The sequence below is a fragment of the Oncorhynchus kisutch genome, linkage group LG14, assembly GCF_002021735.2.
Source record: "Oncorhynchus kisutch isolate 150728-3 linkage group LG14, Okis_V2, whole genome shotgun sequence".
Classification (NCBI taxonomy): Eukaryota; Metazoa; Chordata; class Actinopteri; order Salmoniformes; family Salmonidae; genus Oncorhynchus; species Oncorhynchus kisutch.
Window position 1 is genome coordinate 74065933 of NC_034187.2, and position 21612 is coordinate 74087544.

General features: G+C 44.7%; 1 protein-coding gene across 2 annotated transcripts; it reads right to left on the bottom strand.

Moving 5' to 3' along the window:
* Positions 1-179: 179 nt before the first annotated feature.
* Positions 180-15004, bottom strand: LOC109903357 (ras-related protein Rab-5A-like). Of its 2 annotated transcripts, none has more exons than XM_020500001.2 (6): positions 14891-15004; positions 12799-13028; positions 12360-12511; positions 3816-3938; positions 3619-3712; positions 180-3431 (listed from the first exon to the last, which is right to left on the bottom strand). In XM_020500001.2, exons 2-6 carry the CDS (start codon positions 12962-12964, stop codon positions 3316-3318), a joined length of 651 nt encoding a protein of 216 aa, XP_020355590.1. In that variant the 5' UTR covers positions 12965-13028; positions 14891-15004; the 3' UTR covers positions 180-3315. The 2 variants fall into 2 exon arrangements, with proteins under 2 accessions (XP_020355590.1, XP_020355589.1); XM_020500000.2 differs by having other exon boundaries at positions 14794-14979.
* Positions 15005-21612: the final 6608 nt, after the last annotated feature.

Consider the following 21612-nt stretch of genomic DNA (forward strand, 5'->3'; position numbering starts at 1 on the left):
GGCGGAGTGGTTGGGGTTCTTTACCCCAGACAGTGTACAGTAGCGTAAGAAAACATCTAGAACCGCTGAAAACAAATCTTAGAACCACAAGTTCTAGAGATCATTAAAAAAATAGGAACCACCTCTTAGGTAAGACAAATATCCTACTCCACACATGATATTATTTAACAGTACTGTAAAATGCTTGCATTTATTTTTATTTTTTCCGGCTGCAATTAAGTGGCCACAGCAACAAAAATGTATACAATGTACATCCCTATGAGTTAATCCATTTATTCATCATCATGATCCACCAGCTAATACCCCAACAGTAGAACAGAGCCGTCTTTCTTCTCCTACTAAGGTTGTTAACATTGTTCCCACAACGTCGTTACATTCCTACTGAGACGTTATAAGACAAGCGGAAAGTTAATTTTTTTCAAATCCTTTTCGCTTTGCTCCAACAGGGATTCAACAGCCAGACAGTGTACTGTGTGTGACTTCAGTTCTAGTGGGATGAGGAGTACCGGACAGGACATCCTAACTTTAGATCACTCACAAATGAGTGAAATGTGAGAGAGAGAGAATGTTAAAAAATAGAAACCAAAAAATAATCATTTAGCTTTTCTTGAGAAATAAAGTATAAGTCAGACCACTAAAGAAATGCAAGATATTTTTGTTTGTTAATAACACTTACATTTATAAAGACCACCATCGATTATAATTTAAACATTTTTGTGGAGGGGAAAAAAAACAACTCCAAACCCACACTGAAGCTGTTTTCTGCTAACTGTACAGTTTAATGATTATCTAGACAACTCCCTAGCAAGCATTAGTCCTGTCAACTGTAAATGGAAAAAGTAGACTACATTGCAATACCCTATGTACAGTATATTATATATATATATTTATATCACACTGGCTGTAATTATGACAAGATATATTCATGAGAATCATTAGTGCAAGGCATGAGGAAGAGACCTGGACAGAGTTATTGATCAGGACGGGTTGTGTGTGTGTGTGTGTAACAGGTCCAGGGTTTAAGAATAACACAAAAGTGTACATGTGTGAGCGAGCCGTGTTTTAGCTTGTGTGTGTTATTTAGATCTGGAAGGGTTTAGAGAAATAAACCTGCGTCTGACTGTGTTTGTTGTCTCTGAGGATGTTTTATCACCAAACAGTCCAGTCTCCCTCTGTGTACACACAACCCCACACCCACAGCACTTCCTAAAGAACAGGGGAGGAATAGTGACCATGACAAAGAGAGACGTCCTGATTGACACCCTATTCCCTATATAGTGCACTACTTTTGACCAGGTCTTTAGTCAAAAGCAGTGCACGATTTGGGGAATAGGGTGACATTTGGGACACACCCAGGGCCACAGTGTCAGCTGGCTCCTAATGAAGAAGCTCTCAACACCTAGAGGTCACCTCACCATGTTCCCCTCGCTCAACACCTACAGAGGTCACCTCACCATGTTCCCCTCTCTCAACACCTAGAGGTCACCTCACCATGTTCCCCCCTCTCAACACCTACAGAGGTCACCTCACCATGGTCCCCTCTCTCAATACATACGGAGGTCACCTCACCATGTTCCCCTCTCTCAACACCTACAGAGGTCATCTCATCATGCTCCCCTGTCTCTCCAAGTGGAAAACAGCTGCCTTCCAGCCAGCATCTTGTTTACACCTGGACAGGCCTCATAACCTGAACCATGACCTAATCTCATCCATTACATGTTGAGACGTAATGAACATCAGCTGACATTGTAACCAGAATGGATCAGGATGTAACCCCTCCCTCGGACAGAGACCATCAGGTCAGGATGGAAAGGGGTCTGGAGACTTGGCATTCAGGGGGGGGGGGTAAGGTGAACATGTGAACAAGTCTCAGAGGCCCGATGCCATACTGTGGTGATAGCAGGTAGGGTTGGTGGGGGTAAGGTGGTGATAGCGGGTAGGGTTGGTGGGGGTAAGAGGGTGATAGCAGGTAGGGTTGGGGGGGGAGTAAGGTGGTGATAGCAGGTAGGGTTGGGGGGGAGTAAGGTGGTGATAGCAGGTAGGGTTGGGGGGGGAGTAAGGTGGTGATAGCAGGTAGGGTTGGGGGGGAGTAAGGTGGTGATAGCAGGTAGGGTTGGGGGGAGTAAGGTGGTGATAGCAGGTAGGGTTGGGGGGAGTAAGGTGGTGATAGCAGGTAGGGTTGGGGGGAGTAAGGTGGTGATAGCAGGTAGGGTTGGGGGGAGTAAGGTGGTGATAGCAGGTATGGTTGGGAAGGGCAAGGAAGTGATAGCAGGTAGGGTTGGGGTGGGTGTGGAGGCAGGTTGCTTTGCAGTGTGAAGGTCCTTGCAGACACTGAAGAAATCACAGAGCCAATACTGTGAACCATTGCACGATGCCACTAGGACAGCTATGCCCAATCCCAAATTGCCCTCTAACCCCTTAGGTAGACCTGAGAGCATTATGGGGATCGCTCCACCTTGCCCTCCGATAGGCTAGGTGGAATGTTCACCCGATTGTTTAGATCTCAAATCCTCTCAGACCTACATGAAGTACCTAAGGGGTTAGGGTTTGATTTGGGGCTGATCATTAGAAGCAGGCAAGGCCCTGGGATGGGACAAAGAGAGACAGAAGGGAGAAACTCTATACTAGCGGTACTAAAGGTTTAGTGGGCAAAGCATATGAATACATTACTCAAGAGACAGATAAGGGTAGACAGAGAACAGAGAGAAACTAGAAGGAACCCAAGACCACTACTAAACAGCCTTTTCTTTAGAATTAGCCCTCGCAAACCTTTGGAGACCCTCCCCCTCTCAAATATATGTTTTTGTGCCGCTGAATAAAGTTAACACAGATTTTTTCTCAGCATCAAGTTAGGCCATGTAGTGATACATGCATCCATAATTCCCACTATAAAAAAAAATCAACAAAACAAAAAAACAAACAGAAAGGACAGAGATTGTGTTAGAAACACAGAGCGATAGTCTGTAGCTATACCCAGGAGATGAGACCACCATCAGAGTTGCCCCGTCCCTTAGTCCTGCTGCTTGCCAATAGTCAGGAAGAATGAGGTAGGGAAGGCGGGCACTAATTTCAGAAAAGAAGGAGGAAGGTGTCTCAATTAGTAACAGCAGAACCAGTAGGGGAGAGGGAGGGGCAGGGCGTCGTTGAGAGAACTATAGATGAGGGCGTTGCTTTGCATTAGTTACTGCAGAGAGGAGGAGAAGGGTAGAATGGGAAGGGGGTTCAAAGGGCATCTTTTTTCATTGCTGCAGATCAGAGAGTTTTGGGCGGGCGGGGGTCATCACATTAGTTACTGCAGTGTGGGGTGATTTCGCTTTAAGTACTGCAGCAGGGGGCCTTAGTTGGCTGGGCGGCTTCCGTTAGGTCGACGCCCCTGTTCCGTCCGCTGTTAGCTCCTGTGGCCGCAGGCTCGCTCTTGGGCAATCTTTTTGCTAGAGGATAGAAGAAAAACAAACAAAAAAACTTCACAAACGCCAGCTACTGATGAGGATCACTTGATCAAAACATCCTGCTAGTTCACATTTCCTTGATACATGTCTAAGTATGTATTTAGTGAGTAGAGCCCTATTCAATTACACATCAGTAAGTGATGTGTGTCGCGGGGTTAGAGGAACCTACCAATAGCCATGAATATCTCGTTCACATTCATAGATGTCTTGGCCGACGTCTCCATGAAGAGTAAGCTGTTGTCGTCTGCATATGACTGGGCATCCTGGTAAAAACAACCATGTCAGAGAGTCACTGCCTGTCAAACGCAGACACACAACGGTGTGTTCTCGTGACACCAGACAGGTACAGGTGTTTGGAGGACTCACCTGGAAGTCCACGGCTCTCTTGCTGGCGAGGTCAGCCTTGTTGCCAGACAGGGCGATGACAATGTTGGGGCTGGCTTGTCTCTGCAGCTCCTTCACCCAGTTCCTGGCCCGCGCAAATGACTCCTGAGACAAGAGACAATATACATTTTTTTTTAAAGAGTTCTAACATTGAAAGTCAATATGAATAAAAAAAAATAGTATAAACATTTTTTTTAAAGAGTTCTTAACAGGGAGTGTTTTTTTTTTACCATCGCGGGTGCCGTCTCCTTCACTCAACTTTACGGTTTTTACTTTTTAATTACCGTTTATATGTTTGGTTTTTCCCTCAACTTTTTTTTTTTCATTCAACTGTTTCACTCCGGACGCTTTATCTGGACGTGGTTAGTCAGGACCTCCAACAGCAGAAGCTAAGTAGTAACATTAACATGATGCCTTCTAATTGCAGTCGCTGTACTCATATTTTATTTTTATTTATTTTTTATTTCACCTTTATTTAACCAGGTAGGCTAGTTGAGAACAAGTTCTCATTTGCAACTGCGACCTGGCCAAGATAAAGCATAGCAGTGTGAACAGACAACACAGAGTTACACATGGAGTAAACAATTAACAAGTCAATAACACAGTAGAAAGAAAAAAAAGGGAGTCTATATACATTGTGTGCAAAAGGCATGAGGAGGTATGCGAATGATTACAATTTTGCAGATTAACACTGGAGTGATAAATGATCAGATGGTCATGTACAGGTAGAGATATTGGTGTGCAAAAGAGCAGAAAAGTAAATAAATAAAAACAGTATGGGGATGAGGTAGGTAAAAATGGGTGGGCTATTTACCGATAGACTATGTACAGCTGCAGCGATCGGTTAGCTGCTCAGATAGCAGATGTTTGAAGTTGGTGAGGGAGATAAAAGTCTCCAACTTCAGCGATTTTTGCAATTCGTTCCAGTAACAGGCAGCAGAGAACTGGAACGAAAGGCGGCCAAATGAGGTGTTGGCTTTAGGGATGATCAGTGAGATACACCTGCTGGAGCGCGTGCTACGGATGGGTGTTTCCATCGTGACCAGTGAACTGAGATAAGGCGGAGCTTTACCTAGCATGGACTTGTAGATGACCTGGAGCCAGTGGGTCTGGCGACGAATATGTAGCGAGGGCCAGCCGACTAGAGCATACAAGTCGCAGTGGTGGGTGGTATAAGGTGCATTAGTGACAAAACGGATGGCACTGTGATAAACTGCATCCAGTTTGCTGAGTAGAGTGTTGGAAGCAATTTTGTAGATGACGTCGCCGAAGTTGAGGATCGGTAGGATAGTCAGTTTTACTAGGGTAAGTTTGGCGGCGTGAGTGAAGGAGGCTTTGTTGCGGAATAGAAAGCAGACTCTTGATTTGATTTTCGATTGGAGATGTTTGATATGAGTCTGGAAGGAGAGTTTACAGTCTAGCCAGACACCTAGGTACTTATAGATGTCCACATATTCAAGGTCGGAACCATCCAGGGTGGTGATGCTGGTCAGGTGTGCGGGTGCAGGCAGCGAACGGTTGAAAAGCATGCATTTGGTTTTACTAGCGTTTAAGAGCAGTTGGAGGCCACGGAAGGAGTGTTGTATGGCATTGAAGCTCGTTTGGAGGTTAGATAGCACAGTGTCCAAGGACGGGCCAGAAGTATATAGAATGGTGTTGTCTGCGTAGAGGTAGATCAGGGAATCACCCGCAGCAAGAGCAACATCATTGATATATACAGAGAAAAGAGTCGGCCCGAGGATTGAACCCTGTGGCACCCCCATAGAGACTGCCAGAGGACCGGACAGCATGCCCTCCGATTTGACACACTGAACTCTGTCTGCAAAGTAATTGGTGAACCAGGCAAGGCAGTCATCCGAAAAACCGAGGCTACTGAGTCTGCCGATAAGAATATGGTGATTGACAGAGTCGAAAGCCTTGGCAAGGTCGATGAAGACGGCTGCACAGTACTGTCTTTTATCGATGGCGGTTATGATATCGTTTAGGACCTTGAGCGTGGCTGAGGTGCACCCGTGACCGGCTCGGAAACCAGATTGCACAGCGGAGAAGGTACGGTGGGATTCGAGATGGTCAGTGACCTGTTTGTTGACTTGGCTTTCGAAGACCTTAGATAGGCAGGGCAGGATGGATATAGGTCTGTAACAGTTTGGGTCCAGGGTGTCTCCCCCTTTGAAGAGGGGGATGACTGCGGCAGCTTTCCAATCCTTGGGGATCTCAGACGATATGAAAGAGAGGTTGAACAGGCTGGTAATAGGGGTTGCGACAATGGCGGCGGATAGTTTCAGAAATAGAGGGTCCAGATTGTCAAGCCCAGCTGATTTGTACGGGTCCAGGTTTTGCAGCTCTTTCAGAACATCTGCTATCTGGATTTGGGTAAAGGAGAACCTGGAGAGGCTTGGGCAAGTAGCTGCGGGGGGGGGGGCGGAGCTGTTGGCCGAGGTTGGAGTAGCCAGGCGGAAGGCATGGCCAGCTGTTGAGAAATGCTTGTTGAAGTTTTCGATAATCATGGATTTATCGGTGGTGACCGTGTTACCTAGCCTCAGTGCAGTGGGCAGCTGGGAGGAGGTGCTCTTGTTCTCCATGGACTTCACAGTGTCCCAGAACTTTTTGGAGTTGGAGCTACAGGATGCAAACTTCTGCCTGAAGAAGCTGGCCTTAGCTTTCCTGACTGACTGCGTGTATTGGTTCCTGACTTCCCTGAACAGTTGCATATCGCGGGGACTATTCAATGCTATTGCAGTCCGCCACAGGATATTTTTGTGCTGGTCGAGGGCAGTCAGGTCTGGAGTGAACCAAGGGCTATATCTGTTCTGCATTTTTTGAACGGAGCATGCTTATCTAAAATGGTGAGGAAGTTACTTTTAAAGAATGACCAGGCATCCTCAACTGACGAGATGAGGTCAATGTCCTTCCAGGATACCCGGGCCAGGTCGATTAGAAAGGCCTGCTCACAGAAGTGTTTTAGGGAGCGTTTATTTGGAGGGCCAGTTGGTCAGGATGACGTCTATGAAGGTGCCCTTGTTTACAGATTTAGGGTTGTACCTGGTGGGTTCCTTGATGATTTGTGTGAGATTGAGGGCATCTAGCTTAGATTGTAGGACTGCCGGGGTGTTAAGCATATCCCAGTTTAGGTCACCTAACAGAACAAACTCTGAAGCTAGATGGGGGGCGATCAATTCACAAATGGTGTCCAGGGCACAGCTGGGAGCTGAGGGGGGTCGGTAGCGGGCGGCAACAGTGAGAGACTTATTTCTGGAGAGAGTAATTTTCAAAATTAGTAGTTCGAACTGTTTGGGTATGGACCTGGAAAGTATGACATTACTTTGCAGGCTAACTCTTCCCCCTTTGGCAGTTCTATCTTGACGGAAAATGTTATAGTTGGGTATGGAAATCTCCAAATTTTTGGTGGCCTTCCTGAGCCAGGATTCAGACACGGCAAGGACATCAGGGTTAGCAGAGTGTGCTAAAGCAGTGAGTAAAACAAACTTAGGGAGGAGGCTTCTGATGTTGACATGCATGAAACCAAGGCTTTTTCGATCACAGAAGTCAACAAATGAGGGTGCCTGGGGACGTGCAGGGCCTGGGTTTACCTCCACATCACCCGCGGAACAGAGGAGGAGTAGAATGAGGGTGCGGCTAAAGGCTATCAAAACTGGTCGCCTAGAGCGTTGGGGACAGAGAATAAAAGGAGCAGATTTCTGGGCATGGTAGAATATATTCAGGGCATAATGCGCAGACAGGGGTATGGTGGGGTGCGGGTGCAGCGGAGGTAAGCCCAGGCACTGGGTGATGATGAGAGAGGTTGTATCTCTGGACATGCTGGTTGTAATGGGTGAGGTCACCGCATGTGTGGGAGGTGGGACAAAGGAGGTATCAGGGGTATGAAGAGTGGAACTAGGGGCTCCATTGTAAACTAAAACAATTATAACTAACCTGAACAACAGTATACAAGGCATATTGACATTTGAGAGAGACATACAGCGAGGCATACAGTAATCACATGTGTTGAATTGGGAGAGCTAACTAAAACAGTAGCTAAAACAGTAGGTGAGACAACAACAGCTAATCAGCTAGCACAACAACAGCAGGTAAAATGGCGTTGACTAGGCAGGGAGGGTCGGATGAACCACACAGAGCCTGAGTGCGGCTGGGGCCGACAGATAAAACATAAACAAGCAGAATCGAGTACCGTGATTAATGGACAGTCCAGCATGCATCAGCTATGTAGCCAAGTGATCAGTGTCCAGGGGCCAGCGGTGGATGGGGCAGGGAAGGTGGACTGGCGAGTAATGACTAAATAGCTTGTAGCTAGTTAGCTGGTTAGCTTCTGGAGGTTCTTGAGTGTGTTCTAAAAATAATAGCGATTCCGTATCACATTGGGTGAGGCAGGTTACCGGAAGGTATAAACAAATTAAAAATTGAAAAGAGATTGAAAGTAAATATGGGTCCAGCGAGTGTTTGGGAGGCGGCGATTCAGACGGTTAGCAGGCCTGTGCTAACAAGCTAACAGTTAGTAGGCCGGGGCTAAACAAGGTAGCAGTTAGCAGGCCGGGGCTAAACAAGGTAGCAGTTAGCGGACCGGGGCTAAACAAGGTAGCAGTTAGCGGACCGGGGCTAAACAAGCTAGCAGTTAGCAGGCCGAATTAGCAAGCAAGGAGATAGCAAGGGCTAGAAAGTTAGCCTTTGGGGGGGGGGGGCGGCGCGATGAGTCTGTTTATGACTCTTCATGCGGTGACATCGATAGACCGGTCGTGGGTCCGGATATTGTAGCCCAGGAGTATGCTTCGGTGGTAGCACAGGAGCTCTGGCCGGGCTAGCTTCAAGCTAAGTGGGTGGAAACGCTAGCCAGGAGTTAATCATCCGGGGTTGCGGTTAGCTAGTTAGCTAGTTGTGAAGATCCAGTTGAAAATGTTCCGTTTGCGGTGGGAATCCGGTGGGAATCCGGGGATAAAAAAAAAAAGAATAGGTACGTTATGCTCTGGATAGTCGCGTTGTTCGAACTGGCGAGAGCTTTCCGAACTAAAGGTTGGCTGATGACCGGTTAGCTGAGGACTGCTAGCAATGGTTTGCTGACTGATAGCTGGTAGTTAGCTGGCTAGCTTCAGTTGAGGGGATCCGGATCCGAAGTAAATATAAATACTTCAGAAAAAATAGCAACATTGGGTGAGGCGGGTTGCAGGAGAGTATTTGGAAGTTGAGGTTTAGCGAAATGTTTTAAAAGATATGCGAAGAAAGATGTTTGTTTTTTAAACGATATATACAAGGGACACGACACGACGTCCGACTGCTGCGCCATCTTGGAGTTTGTAAATATACAGGAGAACCTCGCCTTACGGCGAGGATAGCTGTGCTACAAGCCCAGCTTCAGACGCAATCGTTGGGCAAGGGTAATTTCAGTGTAGGAAAGGATGAAACAGCGTCTGTGCCACCAGTAAGTACAGATATTAACGTTAGTATAAATCCCCTCGCACGGTCCCCGCAGCCGGACAACTTTCTCACGGTTTCTGGAGGGAAATGCTGTAGGAATGCTCAACCGGTGTCGCTCATTCAGCCGACAGAAACTTTCAACCGGTTTTCCCCATTTTAAGCAACGAGTCGGAGTCAGAGGCCGAGCCTTCTCTTGTCTCTACTCCTCCCGTTACGGGGTCTGAGACACCAAAGCTTCCCACCATTAGCTCTGACAAATTGAAAACTCTAGTCATTGGTGACTCCATTACCCGCAGTATTAGACTTAAAACGAATAATCCAGCGATCATACACTGTTTACCAGGGGGCAGGGCTACTGACGTTAAGGCTAATCTGAAGATGGTGCTGGCTAAAGCTAAAACTGGCGAGTGTAGAGAGTATAGAGATATTGTTATCCACGTCGGCACCAACGATGTTAGGATGAAACAGTCAGAGAACACCAAGCGCAACATAGCTTCAGCATGTAAATCAGCTAGAAAGATGTGTCGGCATCGAGTAATTGTCTCTGGCCCCCTCCCAGGTATGGGGGAGTGATGAGCTCTACAGCAGAGTCTCACAACTCAATTTCTGCCCCTCCCAAAAGATAGAATTTGTATATAATTGGCCCTCTTTCTGGGACTCACCCACAAACAGGACCAAGCCTGACCTGCTGAGGAGTGACGGATTCCATCCTAGCTGGAGGGGTGCTCTCATCTTATCTACCAACATAGACAGGGCTCTAACTCCACAATTAAATAGGGTGCAGGCCAGGCTGCAGGCTGTTAGCCAGCCTGCCAGCATAGTGGAGTCTGCCACTAGCACAGTCAGTGTAGTCAGCTCAGCTATCCCCATTGAGACAGTGTCTGTGCCTCAACCTAAGTTGGGCAAAACTAAACATGGCGGTGTTCGCTTTAGCAATCTCACTAGGATAAAGACCTCCTCCATTCCTGTCATTATTAAATCTCAAAATAGGGCTACTTAATGTTAGATCCCTTACTTCAAAGGCAATTATAGTCAATGAACTAATCACTGATCATAATATTGATGTGATTGGCCTGACTGAAACATGGCTTAAGCCTGATGAATTTACTGTGTTAAATGAGGCCTCACCTCTGGCTACACTAGTGACCATATCCCGCAAAGGCGGAGGTGTTGCTAACATTTACGATAGCAAATTTCAATTTACAAAAAAAAAAAGAAATGCAGTTTTTGTCTTTTGAGCTTCTAGTCATGAAATCTATGCAGCCTACTCAATCACTTTTTATAGCTACTGTTTACAGGCCTCCTGGGCCATATGCAGTGTTCCTCATTGAGTTCCCTGAATTCCTATCGGACCTTGTAGTCATAGCAGATAATATTCTAATCTTTGGTGACTTTAATATGCACATGGAAAAGTCCACAGACCCACTCCAAAAGGCTTTCGGAGCCATCATCGACTCAGTGGGTTTTGTCCAACATGTCTCTGGACCTACTCACTGTCACAGTCATACTCTGGACCTAGTTTTGTCCCATGGAATAAATGTTGTGGATCTTAATGTTTTTCCTCATAATGCTGGACTATTGGACCACCATTTTATTACGTTTGCAATTACAACAAATAATCTGCTCAGACCCCAACCAAGGAACATCAAAACTCGTGCTATAAATTCACAAACAACACAAAGATTCCTTGATGTCCTTCCAGACTCCCTCTGTCTACCCAAGGACGCCAGAGGACAAAAATCAGTTCACCACCTAACTGAGGAACTCAAGTTAACCTTGCGCAATACCCTAGATGCAGTTGCACCCCTAAACACTAAAAACATTTCTCATAAGAAACTAGCTCCCTGGTATACAGAAAATATCCAAGCACACCAAACTGGAAGTCTTCCGACTAGCTTGGAATGTATGTACCGTGCAGTATCGAAGAGCCCTTACTGCTGCTCGATCATCCTATTTTTACAACTTAATTGAGGAAAATAAGAACAATCCAAAATTCATTTTTGATACTGTCGCAAAGCTAACTAAAAAGCAGCATTCCCCAAGAGAGGATGGCTTTCACTTCAGCAGTGATAAATTCATGAACTTCTTTGAGGAAAAGATCAGGATCATTAGAAAGCAAATTACGGACTCCTCTTTAAATCTGCGTATTCCTCCAACGCTCAGTTGTCCTGAGTCTGCACAACTCTGCCAGGACCTAGGATCAAGGGAGACACTCAAGATGTTTAGTAGAATATCTCTTGACACAATGATGAAAATAATCATGGCCTCTAAACCTTCAAGCTGCATACTGGACCCTATTCCAACTAAACTACTGAAAGAGCTGCTTCCTGTGCTTGGCCCTCCTATGTTGAACATAATAAACGGCTCTATCCACCTGATGTGTACCAAACTCACTAAAAGTGGCAGTAATAAAGCCTCTCTTGAAAAAGCCAAACCTTGACCCAGATTTTTTTTTTTTTAAATATCGGCCTAAATCGAATCTTCCATTCCTCTCAACAATTTTAGAAAAGGCTGTTGCGCAGCAACTCACTGCCTTCCTGAAGACAAACAATGTATACTAAATGCTTCAGTCTGGTTTTAGACCCCATCATAGCACTGAGACTGCACTTGTGAAGGTGGTAAATGACCTTTTAATGACATCAGACCGAGGCTCTGCATCTGTCCTCGTGTTCCTAGACCTTAGTGCTGCTTTTGATACCATCTATTATAATCTCCACCCGGCACAGCCAGAAAAGGACTGGCCACCCCACATAACCTGGTTCCTCTCTAGGTTTCTTCCTAGGTTTTGGCCTTTCTAGGGGCTTTTTCCTAGCCACCGTGCTTCTACACCTGCATTGCTTGCTGTTTGGAGTTGTAGGCTGGGTTTCTGTACAGCACTTTGAGATATCAGCTGATGTACGAAGGGCTATATAAATACATTTGATTTGATGAGACATGGTACCAGGGAAATGGTGATGTTAAAAACACTTCACTTTCAATCTGGAACGTGAAGGGATCACCAGTGTGACCACATATCCAAACATGTGAGATCAATTATCATTTTTACAAAGGAAGGTTGGTTGCACTGGTTATATAATCTATCAAGATTATGCTACTTGCCTCATTTGTGATGTCGTAGACCACGATGGCGGCCTGCGCCCCTCTGTAATACATGGGCGCCAGGCTGTGGTAGCGCTCCTGTCCTGCCGTGTCCCAGATCTCAAACTTCACCGTTGTGTCGTCTAGACATACTGTCTGGGTCAGGAAGGCCGCTGGGGAGGAGAGAAGAGAGTTGTCAAATACATCATTGACGTGAACTTTAAAAAGCATTAGAGCAGGACACCTCACTAAACACATTCAACAATATGAATGAAGGGATAAATAAATAACTACAGCCCAGACCCAACAACAACCCATAGTCCCCATTGTCTGCAAGTCTGAGGTTCCTTCCGTAACCGGTTCCTTCAGATCTTATAACACTGAAGGGGTAGAAACTTCCAGAAGAGGCTATAGATACTTTTCTGTTCCTGGCTTAAGTGCATAAATGAGTGATGGTCACCTCCAATGGTGCTCTCCTGGAACTCGTGGAACTGTCCCTTGACGAAGCGGAGCACCAGGCTGGACTTGCCCACTGCCGACTCCCCCAGAAGTACCAGCTTGAACTGGCAGATCTTGTTACCAGCGTTAGACCCGTTGGGTCTCGTAGCTCCTCCCCTGTTGGCCATGGCCTAGTCAGATCCCCCGGTCAGTGTTTGTCCCGCACGTCTGACTATGCTGTCAGGGCTTCAGCTGGAGGCGGCAGTAGAGAGAAGGAAAAAAGGAACAATTATTCACAACTCTGATGATGTTTTCTGCTAGGGTTATGTCAGATGTGGTAAAGATAAGAGGATTTTGAAGTAGAGATATGGATGTTTTCGTAAAGTTGTTTTGACATGTAGTTTAACCCTGGCCTATATCCTCAATACGTGAGTCACGGTGACAGTATGGAAGTGGACATGATTCTCAAGAAAAAAGCAAAAAAAAATTGATATACGTGTCCAGACTCTCCTGATAAAGAGATCAACTTAGCCCTTAAATATATGGTGAAATCTTGGAATGGAATGAATGAGCTGGACATTTTATTTCCCTTCTTTCTCAGGGAGGTAGAAACTGAATAGATGATCCTGTCTACAGAAGAAAATTGAGAGTGGCAGGCTGCCCTGAAAACAAGTTGTCAAAATAAACATGGCTTGGCAGTCAAACCTTGCTGTAGAGCTGGGGCATATTAATAAGAGCACACCATAGCAAAACACTGTGCAACAGAAAACAAATAAAAGCTTTTCTTACTGGACAAGCAGATAGTATATCCTTGTATTAAACAGTTTTCTCCCATTTTGTGTATTGAATATGACCCAGCCCAGTCTCTGAATGCATGGTATCACAGAGATGGCGGGATATGTGAGCTCACTAAAATATATTTTCCCTCATCAAATACACCATACATTGCTACTGACATGGTCTACAGATTAGACACACACAACTATGGAAATATTTTTTTTAAAGACATAATAATATGGCTCTGATCTGGACTTCCCATATGCATTTACAGTCAAAACAATGCAAACTCTTTCGGTACACACAGTAACATCCCCACTCGGAGCTGAAATTGTACCCCTCAAACTTTCCAAAACGCACACACACAATTTGTCATAGAGGAAAACACTACTCAGCAAGGACGTTGCAGTGTTGCCTTCCAATGTAAATATGTTCGCCTACTTATAGCTAATATAATAGCGACGTTAGTTAGAAGGTAAACATGCGCAATCGGCTGACAGCAATGCCAACGGCCTGTACTGGCTGTTGCCTTCGAGGTGGGACGTGACTCAACCAGCACTGTTATGAATCTCTGCAGTGCTAGCATGGACTGTTTAAACTTCTAACAATGTACTAAATTAGCATAGCCAACGTGGCCTGCTCTTCGATTTATTTTCGAAGCAAAAGCATCTAGCTAGAAAATTGAAGGTACGCCATTTTCCAAATAGAAGCAAATGCTAACCCAATTAACGTTAGCTTGCTAGCTAGATTATTAGCAAGCCAGGTAACTAGCCAGCTAACTAGCTACATCAACATCTGAATTGCTAACGTTTGGTACCTACCTACTCCCTGATTACTGACTGTCTTACTAAGCAGCTACTGTTAGCTAGTTAGGTGACTGGGTGGCAAGCTAACGTTAGCATAACAAGTCCGATTGCGAATGTGATGATGGAGCTGGCTGGCTTACTACATTTTCAATAAGCTAACTAGCGAGGAGAAGCGTATGACGAACCCATGTCCACACATGATCAACACAACTAGGATAAACAACCAATAAATAGCATCACGAACACGGTTTTGACCGGAACGATTAAATTACAAAACCGTTGTTAGGTCTCTTCCCGACCCAAATCCGGGCCACGGCCTATTTTTTGCATTTCTCATCAGACGCCAATTTTAGCATATCAAGCTAGCTATAACCTAGCTGTTGACAACTAATGAGCTGAAATACACAACTTGTCACACCATTTGCTTACTATACCTGAGTGCCAGGCGGTTGACGAACACAGAATACCACACACGAGTCTATACACAAAATAAAGGTCGCAGTGCGGACAGATACGTATTGTTGAACATACAAATAATTTCAACAACCCCGATCACGTCTCCTCCTTTTTCTTTCTTCTTGCAACTTCCCCTTTTACTAGAACCAAAACACAAACAACCCCTTCCGCCCATTCTGCCACGTCACACAGCACGTCTGCTCTGCAGAGGTAACGCCGGATTCATGAATTTGATTGTTTGTCTTCTAGGATGAAATCAAGAGTAACGTGGGATTTCAAGTGATTTGGATCAATGTAGTAAAACTAGTTAGAAGCAGACGTTAGATTACCCAATTACCTTGTTATTGGATCTGCCATTTACAATTGAAGTAAATACAGGGCTCAAGTAAAAGCTTTTGGATCATTAAGATGAAGTAAATATGCATATAGATGTATTACTCATAAAGTGAAGGGGGGACAATGTGCACCAAAATAACAATAGCCGAGGGTAAGGTGTAGGTTAGGCTGTATCATAAGCTATCTATTGCCGGATTTAAAAGAACTGGGAACTCGGTAACATAATGACGTCAGTGAACTTCAGGTCGGGAAGTCGGAGCTCTAGATAGCGGCCCGAAGTCCTGAGTTGGAATTGCGACGTGTGTGACCATTCAAATCGATTTTTCCTAGTCGGAGCTCGGTTGTTCCACCGAGTTCTCAATTGTTCTGAACGAACTGAAGTCGGAAGTCGGAAATTTCCAAGCTCCAAGTTGTTTTGAACGCGGCATTTGTATCTGACTGTGTTTCTCAACCTTGTTCGTTCCAGGGACTGGCCATGCTGTCCCTTGTGTGTCTGGGACCGGCAAGATATGTCTTTTCCTCCTATATTAAACCTAGCTTTGAATAACTGCGGCGGAAGGGTAGCCTAGTGGTTAGAGCGTTGGCCTAGTAACCGGAAGGTTGCAAGTTCAAATCCCCGAGCTGACAAGGTACACATCTGTCCTTCTGCCCCTGAACAGGCAGTTAACCCACTGTTCCTAGGCCGTCATTGAAAATAAGAATTTGTTCTTAACTGACTTGCCTAGTAAAATAAAGGTTAAAAAAAACTGACTCAATTAGGGAGTAAACGTTATTTATAATAAGGGTTAGAAAATCGACCCCTGAAATGAAAATGAATGAACATCCCATATTTTACATAAACCCTCCCATGAATGCTTGAAAAATAATAAGTGACTCCCCTATATACCCAAAATAATTCACTACATGGCCAAAGGTATGTGGACACCCCTTCAAATTAGTGGATTTGGCTACTTCAGCCTCACCCGTTGCTGACAGGTGTATAAAATTGAGCACACCGCCATGCAATCTCCATAGACAAACATTGGCAGTAGAATGGCCTTACTGGAGAGCTCAGTGACTTTCAACGTGGCACAAGTCAGTTTGTCAAATTTCTACCCTGGTCAACTGTAAGTGCTGTTATTGTGAAGTGGAAACATCTAGGAGAAAGTGGTAGGCCACACAAGCTCACAGAACGGGACCACCGAGTGCTGAAGCACGTAGCGTCCTCAGTTGCAACACTCACTACTGAGTTCCAAACTGCCTCCGGAAGCAACGTCAGCACAATAACTGTTCGTCGGGAGCTTCATGAAATGGGTTTCCATGGCCGAGCAGCCGCACACAAGCCTAAGATCATGCGCAATGCCAAGCGTCGGCTGGACGATGTAAAGCTCTCCGCCATTGGACTCTGGAGCAGTGGAAACGCGTTCTCGGGAGTGATGAATCACGGTTCACCATCTGGCAGTCCAAGGGATGAATCTGAGTTTGGTGGATGCCAGGAGAATGCTACCTTCCCCCATTGCATAGTGGCAACTGTAAAGTTTGCTGGCTGTTTTCATGGTTTGGGCTAGGCCTCTTAGTTCCAGTGAAGGGAAATCTTAATGCTACAGCATACAATGACATTCTGGACGATTCTGTGCTTCCAACTTTGTGGCAACAGTTTGGGGAAGACCATTTCCTGTTTCAGCATGACAATGTGCACAAAGCGAGGTCCATACAGAAATAGTTTGTCAAGATCAGTGTGGAAGAACTTGACTGGCCTGCACAGAGCCCTGACCCCAACTCCTTATTAATGGCCATGATTTTTGGAATCAGATGTTCGACAAGCAGGTGTCCGCATATTTTTGGTCATGTGGTGTAATGAAACAATAAAGTGGAACATGCTTATCGTTTATCCTCACTTCTTGAACAGACCAGAGCATAGATATGCAGTTGTAGAAACTGTTATTCGTCCTGTAAGCGTTGGATGGCAACACATACTTTTTTATAGAGCACAGGGCTGTGGGCCAGAAGGTTGTGGATTTTCAGATCACTGTGGACAAGAGTATGGGTGGAAATATCTCCTTGATAATAAAAGCATTCCATGAATCTATATTTGTGTTTTCAGGTCAGAGAATGTTTTTTAAAATTATAATTTCATGTAATTGTATATATTAGCAGAATCTTTTTTAATACCACACAAATTACAGAAATTGCAGGCTAATAAGAATGCACAGAGAGATAGGCCTATGTGTTAATCTTATCATATTTCTCTAATGCCAAATCAGTGTGTCTTGTTTGCAATGAAACTGTCCCTGTTTGCAAATAATTAAATCTGAGACAGGCTGCATTAGGAATCTGAGCATGGTACTTAAAAAATTAGGGCTACCTTTCCACCCCAGACAGAGTAGGGCTACCTTTCCACCCCAGACAGAGTAGGCCTACCTCTCCACCCCAGACAGAGTAGGCCTTCCTTTCCACCCCAGACAGAATAGGCCTACCTTTCCACCCCAGACCGAGTAGGACTTCCTTTCCACCCCAGACAGAATAGGCCTACCTTTCCACCCCAGACAGAGTAGACCTACCTTTCCACCCCAGACAGAGTAGACCTACCTTTCGAACCCAGACAGAGTAGGCCTACCTTTCCAACCCAGACAGAGTAGTCCTACCTTTCCACCCCAGACAGAGTAGACCTACCTTTCCACCCCAGACAGAGTAGACCTACCTTTCCAACCCAGACAGAGTAGGCCTACCTTTCCACCCCAGACAGAGTAGACCTACCTTTCCACCCCAGACAGAGTAGACCTACCTTTCCACCCCAGACAGAGTAGACCTACCTTTCCACCCCAGACAGAGTAGACCTACCTTTCCACCCCAGACAGAGTAGACCTACCTTTCCACCCCAGACAGAGTAGACCTACCTTTCCAACCCAGACAGAGTAGGCCTACCTTTCCACCCCAGACAGAGTAGACCTACCTTTCCACCCCAGACAGAGTAGACCTACCTTTCCAACCCAGACAGAGTAGACCTACCTTTCCACCCCAGACAGAGTAGACCTACCTTTCCAACCCAGACAGAGTAGACCTACCTTTCCACCCCAGACAGAGTAGACCTACCTTTCCAACCCAGACAGAGTAGGCCTACCAACACTGAAAAATGTAGGCTTTAACTAACTGCTGGCTACTCTTCTTCCGTGTCTTAATGCAACAAGAGAAAGTCACAAGTGTTTCCCCAACATCTGTCTGGGTTTAAACATCTTCGATTGTACAGAAAGTTAATAGCTTAATCAATTTATAATGGCAGAATTCTGAATGAATTCTGAATGACTCTGAATGTCAAAGAAACAAAACAATGATCAAATCAAATTTATTTATATAGCCCTTCGTACATCAGCTGATATCTCAATGTGCTGTACAGAAACCCAGCCTAAAACCCCAAACAGCAAGCAATGCAGGTGTAGAAGCACGGTGGCTAGGAAAAACTCAGTGTGTATTGATGGATGTGTATTGTAACAATACAGTGTGTATTGCAGCCTAGTTTTATTCACACCATCCCAGCAGCTATCTTAGAAATATTACATTGCTCTGTGCTTCTCTGAACATGCACTTCGTAGCCTATAGTCTATAGGTTATGGATCATTTGATTGAGACCGCACTAAATAGCCTATAGGCACACATCATATTGAGCGCCCAGCGGAGTATCAGAAATGAGGGGCGGCATTGAGCACACATCGATATATAGCCTAATAAGCAACTAATTCCAAAGCATATTTTACATTCTAAAAAAAAAATATCTCAATTTCATCAATAACAAATTACATGACCTCCGTTGGACTAGATTTTTTTTAAAATACGAAACCCTCCACTTGACTGAAATTGAAAAAGCATTCTCCTCCAGGTAACCATTCTGTAAATTTCTATCCATCCCTTAGTATCATTAAAACATTTCACAAACTGGCACGTGCCCATAGACTGGAGGATGGGATACACAGGTCTTGGAGCAAGATGCTGCTGCTATTTGAACCAGAAGAGGGAGCTCAAGGCTTTAAAATGATACCATACATACAGTCCATTGGTGGAGGTCTAGATACCTGTTACCGTTACGTGTCTCACAGCTGGAAATCCTGCCTCAGAGAGTCCTATAAATATGAATCATAAATATGAGTCCTATAAATGAAGGCTGACATACACAGTAAAGACAAATAAACTATCAACAGCATTGTGAACTGTATAGAAATGATATTCTATAAGGCTACCATTCCATTTCCACATTGTGTTATTCATCCAAAGAAAGACAATTTATTATTTTTGTATCGCAAGAGTGATTCTGTCAAAATCCTCTGGTTTTCTCAACCTTCCATTGATCAATCTGCAAACCAATGTGTTGACAAAGTAATCAATCAACCAAAACCAAATAGATATTCAGTCTTGGTTGTCCTGCCTTTATGAAGACGTAAACAAGTCACAGCCAAAGTTAAGCCTTTTACAACCTGAGGTTGGAGTAGCAGCAGTGAGTTGGCCCACAGACTCTCTTTAGGAAGCCTCTCCTTGACCCTGGCATGGTATAATAACCTCCACTATTGTACTTTGACAGTGGGGCTATTCTTAGTACAGCACACTTAGCCCAGTGCAGTATGGCACTGTTAAGGGTCATAATCTCTATTCAATGAAACCCGTAGACAGTATGTCTGTCTGGTCCCTCAGGGCCCAAGTCAAGGAGGTTGCATTGGATCCCCGGACAAACAACAAGATGATGATTCATTTGCCCATAAATTATTCACACCCCTTGATTTCTTTCAAAATTATGTTGTGTTACAGCCTAAAATACATTGTCAAACATTCACTGTTTTCGACCCCTTTGCTATGGCAAGACTAAATAAGTTCAAGAGTACACATTTGCTTAACAAGTCACATAACAAGTTGCATGGACTAATAATAACAGTGTTTAGCATGACTTTTGAATGACTACCTCATCTCTGCAACTTGCGCATACAATTATCTGCAATGTCCCTCAGTCGAGCAGTGAATGTCAGACACAGATTCAACCACAAAGACCAGGGAGGTTTGTACAGAATTAAGCCTGTACAGAATTAAACATATTCCAAGACATGCATCCTGTTTGCAACAAGGCAATAAAGTAATCTGCCAAAGAATTGGCAAAGCAATTCACTTTTTGTCCTTAATCTACACTGGAGTTGCTTACCAAGAAGACACTGAATGTTCCTGTGTCCGAGTTACAGTTTTCACTTAAATCTACTTGAAAATATATGGCAAGACCTGAAAATGGTGTCTAGCAATCATCAACAAATAATTTGACAGAGCTTGAAGAATTTTGAAAAGAATAATGGGCAAATGTTGCACATTTCAGGTGTTTAAAGCTCTTAGAGACTTGCACAGAAAGACTCACAGCTGTAATCACTGTCAAAGGTGCTTCTACAAAGTATTGACTCAGGGGTGTAAATACTTACAGTAAATTCAAATTCAAATTTATTTATTTTATATAGCCCTTCGTACATCAGCTGATATCTCAAAGTGCTGTACAGAAACCCAGCCTAAAACCCCAAACAGCAAGCATGCAGGTGTAGAAGCACGGTGGCTAGGAAAAACTCCCTAGAAAGGCCAAAACCTAGGAAGAAACCTAGAGAGGAACCAGGCTATGTGGGGTGGCCAGTCCTCTTCTGGCTGTGCCGGGTGGAGATTATAACAGAACATGGCCAAGATGTTCAAATGTTCATAAATGAACAGCATGGTCGAATAATAATAAGGCAGAACATATGAAACTGGAGCAGCAGCACTGCCAGGTGGACTGGGGACAGCAAGGAGTCATCATGTCAGGTAGTCCTGGGGCATGGTCCTAGGGCTCAGGTCCTCCGAGAGAGAGAAAGAAAGAGAGAATTAGAGAGAGCATATGTGGGGTGGCCAGTCCTCTTCTGGCTGTGCCGGGTGGAGATTATAACAACATATAACAGTACCAGTCAAAAGTTTGGACACACCTACTAATTCAAGGGGTTTTCTTTATTTTGACTATTTTCTACATTGTAGAATAATAGTGAAGACATCAAAAATATGAAATAACACATATGGAATCATGTAGTAACCAAAAAAGTGTTTTAAAAAATCTAAATATAGTTTATATTTGAGATTCTTCAAAGTAGCCACTCTGCGGTCCAATCATCCCAAACCATCTGAATTGGTTTGAGGTAGGGTAATTGTGTAGGCTAGGTCATCTGATGCAGCACTCCATCACTCTCCTTCTTGGTCAAATAGCCCTTACACAGCCTGGAGGTGTGTTTGGGTCATTGTCCAGTTGAAAAACAAATGATAGTCCCACCAATGACAGTCCCACAAACCAGATGTGATGGCATATTGCTGCAGAATGCTGTGGTAGCCATGCTTGTTAAGTTTGCATTGGATTCTAAATAAATCACAGACAGTGTCACAAGCAAAGCACCCCCACACCATCGCACCTCCTCCTCCATGCTTCACTGTGAGAACCACACATGCAG

Coding starts and splice junctions, on each gene's coding strand:
- LOC109903357 (XM_020500001.2), bottom strand. CDS start 12,964: ATGGCCAACAGGGGAGGAGCTACGAGACCCAACGGGTCTAACGCTGGT. Junction 12,512..12,798: donor CCAGGAGAGCACCATTGGAG/GTGACCATCACT, acceptor TCTCCTCCCCAG/CGGCCTTCCTGACCCAGACA. Junction 3,713..3,815: donor AGAGAGCCGTGGACTTCCAG/GTGAGTCCTCCA, acceptor TGTTTTTACCAG/GATGCCCAGTCATATGCAGA.